This window comes from Hyposmocoma kahamanoa, unplaced genomic scaffold, assembly GCF_003589595.1.
Source record: "Hyposmocoma kahamanoa isolate Upper Pololo Valley unplaced genomic scaffold, ASM358959v1 90455, whole genome shotgun sequence".
Taxonomy (NCBI): domain Eukaryota; kingdom Metazoa; phylum Arthropoda; class Insecta; order Lepidoptera; family Cosmopterigidae; genus Hyposmocoma; species Hyposmocoma kahamanoa.
Window position 1 is genome coordinate 2647 of NW_020654629.1, and position 7407 is coordinate 10053.

The 7407-nt window shown below is 35.0% G+C and overlaps 2 protein-coding genes across 2 annotated transcripts; both read right to left on the minus strand.

The window, feature by feature from the left end:
* Window positions 1-266: 266 nt before the first annotated feature.
* Window positions 267-2690, minus strand: LOC113236253. Its single transcript, XM_026472259.1, has one exon. The coding sequence runs from the start codon at window positions 2688-2690 to the stop codon at window positions 300-302; it is 2391 nt and encodes a 796-aa protein (XP_026328044.1). The 3' UTR covers window positions 267-299.
* Window positions 2691-3611: 921 nt separating this feature from the next.
* Window positions 3612-7130, minus strand: LOC113236252. Its single transcript, XM_026472258.1, has one exon. It carries the CDS (start codon window positions 7128-7130, stop codon window positions 3612-3614), a length of 3519 nt encoding a protein of 1172 aa, XP_026328043.1.
* Window positions 7131-7407: the final 277 nt, after the last annotated feature.

Below are 7407 nucleotides of genomic sequence, written 5' to 3' on the forward strand. Positions count from 1 at the left end.
ATATACCGAACACAGCCACTGGGACCGTTCGTTTTTGCGGTATGCTCATGCTTAGCCAGAAATAAGTAAGGTACTTGCCTGGACGAACACTTTCACATGAAACTCTACAGCTACTAAAATGTGTTGCTCTATATCAGCTGAATTATCTACATATATTAATAATAAGAGGTGCACTTATAACCACGCACTTAGCAGCGCTGCACTACAATCTACTGGATTTATTTCTTAGCCTCTAGAAAGTGTAATAGTTAGTCCAAAAGTCACACGCAAGAAATTAAAACACAAATTGACACCAAAATTCACAATTTTGTAGCGAGTGCAATTAAACAATACAAGGTAAACAAACCCAAAAAAAATACAGGTACTGTCGTAATTACTAACGCATTTTCTTTGATGAATTCGGCTGGTGTTTCTAATGCACCCTTGAAACGACTGCTTAATGAACGAAGACGCACGTCTGTGTTATTTGACAATAATGTTGCCGTAGCTGATATTTCTGCCCCTTTAATTTCTTCCAACGTCTGCGTTTCAGAAGATGGAGGATTCAGTAGTTCAAAACATTTCCTAAGAATTTGAGGCTCTTTCAACCTATCCGATGCACTAGGAGTTTTGAGAATCTTCACTTGAGATACACGACTAACTAATGCTTTAGGATGCTCAAAACTCAAACGCAACATCAACTGATCTATAACCCTACTCTCGATCAAATCACATTGGAAATTTTTATCCCCATCAATTATTGTTTCTGATTCGTCTTTAACTAATACTTCCTTGTCTTCAGAAGCCTTTAAAATACTCAGCTTGATGTCCAATGATTTATTGGCAGTAATAACGTGATTTTGAACTTTTTTCATTTGAAATAGTGGTTTAGAATCTGAAAAAGTGTTGCTTTTGATTTCCTTTATGATTTTCTCAGCTAGCGTCTGCTCTAGTCTTGTTATGGCTGAATCTAGCACTAAAGAAAGCCGGTCCCATAACTCAGGCATGGATTTAGGGACACCAGGCTGTAATCGAGAATTAGTTTCTTCGAAATTCGCCTTTCTTGAATTAGCGTCGTCAAGCATTGCTCTTATAGCAGCGTTGTTTGGTAAACTCAGATTTTTATGTGTCGGCATATATTTCAAATTATTATGAGGATACTTTTTGAAACCGGTTCTAGATTTTTTAATTCGATCAATAGTTTTGGCATTTGTTTGTGACAAAAAAGGTTGTTTGTCTGTTACAAAGAGAGAAGGTTGTTTGTCTATCACGATAACTTGATTTTCAAAAGAATCTTTAAATTTGTTAGCAGAATTTGTTGATTGTACTAATTCTGGGTATAGTCCCAAATTAATGACGTTATCAAATATACTATGTCTATTTGAATGTACACTATGTGTATCTACGCTCTCTGAATCTACGATTTGTGATTGGAAATTTGCTTTGTCACAATAAATTGGTGCATAGGAACCTGATTCAGACCTTGTACAAGCAGAATCAGAACTCTGATTTTGTAAGTCTGAGCTAGTTTTGGCGATGAAAAATTGGTTGTAACTAATAGTTTTTTCTGAAATAGTCTTTTCACCTTGAAGAGTTCGGTCACTGAAATCCTGTTGGGCAAAATTTAATATTTGTGAGTTTTTGTTGGTTTTCGAAACAAAATATGGTGGTGTAGACGTTAAAGAACCATTCACAGCAGTAAGAGTCTCAGTGCTTGTAAGACTTCCAAAGGAAAATCTCTCTTTTTCATTAAATCGCTTTTCCGTAGGAGGCATTGCTGTGTTGTAAGCTACGACCATATTGAAGATATTAGGCTTATAAGGATTTGTGCCTCCTGGAGGTAACTCCAACTTTACGACAGAGTCAGTATTGATAATGAAAAACTCGTCTGATCGTGTAGCTGTTCCACTACCATCTTGCGTCAAAGTATTATGACTTGAAGTGTCAGTAGGTAGACATTTTGAAGTAGATTCTGAAAACAAGGACGAATTTTCGTTGCCGTTGTAGTCCAATTCTTCGCCATTCCTGTTTAGTTCTGCTACTTTAAGCAAGTTTTCGGTGGCTTGAGCATTTTTTAATAATCTGGTCCGAGAAAGCAATTTCGATAGAGCATCGGAGCACAAATCTTTTTGAATTTGTGCACTCGCCGAGCTATGTTTCTCCTTTGGATAATATTGTTCTATTTTCTTCTTCATGTTGTTATTTTTAATTTTAAAAGTCATATTTTTAACCTTGACAGCATGGTTTGATTTTTTAGATCGTTTTCTTTCAGTTTTTGGTTTGTTTTTTGAGCAATAGAATAGTGTTTGCGGCTGCATGTTGTAATTGTCCTCTGCAATGTTATTGTCTGCAATGTAGACTATTTTTTGTGGAGGATCCTTTTTCACATCGCCGCTTTGTTTGTCGTGTTCATCAATTATATCAATTTTTATTTCATTGCAATCTTGATATGTGTCACATTTCTGAGCAAGTCTTTGAACTGACTTGGAATCCAAAGCCACCGTTTTATTCGAAGCAGTTGGAGTTAATGAGGAAATGATCTCAGATAAACTTCGTTTCTTACAAAGCTTTTGACGTCCAGTGGGCGGTTCATCGTATGTTTCTTGAATAGCGAATGCCACGACGTAAGTTTGTAAAAGTTCCTGACATTTTCCTGTTGGTTTTGAAGTTTTCTTATTTTTTACAGTATTTTTTTCTTCATAGTGCTGCATATTGTCGCTACTCAATAATTTCTGTAACAAACATTGATCATTTGGAAAAAGGTCTCTTTCACAAAATCCACAATTGAAAATGGCACAGTCTGCGTCAAAACAATCTGCACGGGAATTGATCAATTTTAAATATATTCGGTGTGCTGCTAATACAGCACATTTTACAAAAGTCAACGTTCTGCTTATTTCAGTTTCAATCTTATGTGTCCCTTAATTTAATATTTATATTTGGAACTTTGGAATTTTGGAGATTAATTAACCAATAAGACGTGTTAAAATTTTTGTGTTAGTGTCATCGCTATGCCATTAATAACATTTGCCCGTATGAGGTTATGCGTGAAAATTGCCAGAAACCGATTCAAAATTAAAATACAGCATTCGTGACGGCGGCGCTCCGCGCTTTTGTGGATATCGCCTTAGGTGACTGTTGATGTGATTTTGATCTTGACTGTATAACCAAATGTATGGTGAACATTTAGGGAGACATATTTACTCATGAATGACGATTAAAATTACCTAACTTCTAGAAATTTTCATCAGATATACATTTAAAGTTTTGTAGTAAATAATTGAGTTTGTGACTTCTGAAAGAGAGTACTTGGTACTTGGTACTTGGTGCAACGGGCTGGTATCCGCAACTCGACGACAAAGCGCCTATTTTGCGTGTAAGAAAGTAAAATGGATTCTGTGTGTCCAACTAGCTGTAGTATCTCTCTATGTGTGTTTTATCTTAGACAATACACTATTTACAAATTACAGCAGAACTTTTCACTACGTATTTTAAAAACATAAAATACATTCGAGTGTGCAATTTAGTTCATCTTCTGTGTTAATGTTATTGTGATAAATGCCTGCGTTTTCAAGTGAATTGCAAAATCATATAAAGTAGAAAACTTTATTAAAACAGTGTTTAAAAAAGCATCAAAAACCTAAATCAGACAATTTTAAGTAAAGATTAGGATCAAGATCGCTTTTAGGCGGACTAGAATTTTTCTCTTTTAATACAAACTCATACAGTAGCACAATAATAATGATCACAGGAACAAATATTACCGTACATAACAAAACACCTTCATTGACACCCATTGTTCTAAACTTAACCTGCTTTGATCCATCAGGAGAATAAGTTTCTTCGAAAATTGTTGATCCACTGCTCTTGTGTTGATCGCTTTCTTCGTTACTCGTCTTGGAAATTTGTCCCTCCTCTATATTTATCACGTTACCTCTTCTGGACTCGCTTCGACTTCTACTCGAAGGCGAAATTGCGGGCGTCACGTACGTGAACGCAGAGCGTAACGGTGTCTTAATATTGTCGCAAAAGTAAGCGAGTATATCCCGATTAGTAAAATCCATAGAAAATTCAAAAAGAGACCTCGATCTTGGCAAAGAACACGTAAGTGCTTTATCATAATACATTTGCTGCTTCGAATCACTCGAATTTGACGTCATGTTAGTTACTTTTATAACTGATTCACTTTCTATAACTCTGTATGACGCGCTGTGTTTCTTTAATGCAGATGTCATTCTTTTCTTTTGTTCCTGTGATTGTTCTATTGTCACCTTCTGACTAGAATTTTGCAAACCTTTGTCACGCTTATTTCCAGTGACAACTTGAATACTGTCAGATTTGTGATAATTGGGTGGTGGTATTTTTGTAGAATACTGCGTTGCCTTTATCGTTTGATCTTTGATTAAACTCGTATTTGTAATGTATTGTATAACCCTTACTTCATTTTCTTCCTCTTCTTTACTATCTATTCTATCCAGACTGTTTGTAGTGGCGTCACCGCTCGAAAGCCTTTTACTATTTGATCTATTCTCTACACTATTAATTATACTCGAATATTTCTTACCTACTGTCCCCAACTCTACACTGTTTCTATGATTTGGTAATGTAGCATCTAAGTTCAAACTAGAACCCTTTTTGCTTTCTATTCTTGTATCACTGTTGATAGTTCCATCTGCAGTTGAAATTTTGGTTTGGTAATGTTCCTTCAGTAGTTTCTCTGTAGTTGATGCTAAATCTCTTATAGCCGTTCTAAGTTCCTCTATTTCTTGCTTTAGATCAAAATCTATAAATGGAACTGCCTGTTTACTAGTTTGCTGCACTTTGTAATCTTTGTCTTTGGCATTTTCCTTCATATTTTCTTGCTGTAGTTCTTGAATAATTTCCATCGCATTATCTTTTGGTATAGAATGTGTACTAACCATGTACTTAGTTTGACTCGCGGCTCCATCCAATATTGGAATAATTTCAGGAGTAATTTCTTTTCCTAATTCAGTATGAGCAGAAAATTCAGATATTCCTTTGTCACACATACATCCAATTCCTGGAGACTCTTTTTCTAATTCAGTACGAGAAGAAATTATGGATATTTTTTGGTCACACATACATCCAGTTGATTTTTTGTTCATTGCAAGGAAGATCTTGTTAACTGTACCTGGGGCTTGGTTAGCAGTGAACACCATAGTAGGTTTCTGTGTCTCATTAATTGGTTTAGAATATTTAGATTTCATTGTTTGTTTTTGAACTAATTTAGAAGAGTTTTCCATTCTAAGTAATTCTTCATTATTATCAACATTACCAGAACCTAGAACAAAATGTACTTCAAATTTTATGTTTCCACCGCCATTCAAATTGGTGATGTATTTGATAATATCTTCCATATTTCTCACGAGTTTGTCACGTTCAAAAGTTTTACTGTTGACTCTTTTGTACAAATATGTAAAATTATGACGCCTTTTTCTTTCGTACTTGCGTATAATAGATAATGATCTGTCGTGACGTTTATTTTTGGTTTTTTTCACATTCTTATTTTCTTCACTTTTAAACCTGTTAATTTCTCTTTCTCTTTGATATTCCAAGGTCTGATTCAATAAATCAATTGAAACTACAGGTTCGCTGTGCTTCCTCTCGTTCAGAATGGATGAAATTTGTGCATTAGCTTTAAAAATTGCGTACTTGGTGTCTTTGAACGCATCTGTGTTTAAGAATGAATTTCTGTTTTTGTGTGGATGTGAGCTTTTGAGTGGATTTGTCTTTTTGAGTGGATCTGTGTTTTTGTATAGACTTGTGTTTTTGACTGGACTTGTGTTTTTTACTGGACTTGCATTTTTGAGTGGATCTGTGTTTTTGTAAGTATGTGTGTTTTTGAACTTAGCTGTGATATCGAATATATCTGTGTTATTGAACATATCCGTGTTTTCGTTTTTTGTGCTATAGGTTACTGTATCCGTATTATTGGAATGATTCATTTCTTTGTGAGCTGGTTTCTCGTTTTTTCTTTGCGAGTTTTTCTCTAATAAACTTTTACTCTTCAGAAGACGGTGTTTATCATTGAAATGCATTTTCAATTTTTTTAAATCTTTGTATTTTACTTCTTCTATAGATATCGCAGAGGCAGTTGCGCTTTTGTAGGACGGTTCAGAAAAAAGTATCAAATGTTGTTGTTGGTTTTTATCGATATCTTTGAAACGATTAGCGTCGAAATTGACGCAGCGTTTTATTAATGATTTAGTTGAAATAGCCAACAAGTTATAACTCGATACGGTTGCCAAAAACTTCGGTGGTGTTTTCATATATGATATCAATAAATTTTTGTTCGGTGTTCTATTAACTTTAATTCTTCGGAGTTTACTTTTTCTATTATATCTTTTACGTCTATGTATATTGCGTGGTATGCTTAAAGTCGATATTATTCTTAAATTCTTGCAAATTATTGGGACAGTATACCGGGATTGTTCGAAATTTTCATAACTGGGTATGTTAGGATGTCTACTGATGCAGCATTGACCGTTGTAATCTGTAGAGGCGGCTACATCTACTACTTGAACTTTTTTGTTATCTGTTTCATCCTCTTTACTCAAAATAAAAGTCGTACAAGAAGAAGACTTTCGAGCTCGTCTCGACTCGACGCCTTGAAAGATAGCTTCAAAAATATCTTCAATTTTCCCTCTTGTATCTTTACCTTGGATCAAATGCTTTCTGATCCATTTATTAAGTAAGTCCTTGAAATTTTCCAGCAACATGTCTGTCCTATCCATGTTCGTTGGCGGACGTAGATTTCCCAAATCTTCTCCTAGCAATTTGTCACCGCAAGCGCTTGAGTCTCTGAACTCTGCAATGGTGTCAATTTCAGTATAGTTTGAGTACTTGGACTTAGCTGATGTTGCTGCTTTTGATGACATCCAATTTCTCTTGTATTTATAGTATCTTCTGAGGACACAGATATCTGTTTCGATACTGAGGTCTTTTTTTATCGTCTGTCCATCTGTGAACACATTGCTATTTGGTAGTTTTCTCCTCGAAAATGTTGTACTCTTGGTTTGCTGTGAAATACCTGAGCATGTTCTCGAATGTGTGTAAATGCTATTATAAGATTTTTTGTATAATATTTTGGTGTCTGCATCTTTGTCGTGCTCGGGGATTCTTTTTCCCATATCTTTCTATAGGTGCCGTTTCGCTTCACCTCGGTATCATCGGCTTGTCTTCTGTAAGCAAGAATATTAGTACTCTATTCATCGTCTTCGTTGTTTCTTTCGTTGTAAATTTTATCGTTGTTATACAATGTAATATCATATATTTTTTTATATCCGGAACTACTAAGCCGATTTGAAAAATTCTTTCGCTCATCGCAAACAATAAACAAATTCGAATTAATTAATGTTTCATTCTAAAGAAGAATAGTTTTAGTGCTGGCAGTTAATAGTGTAGGTA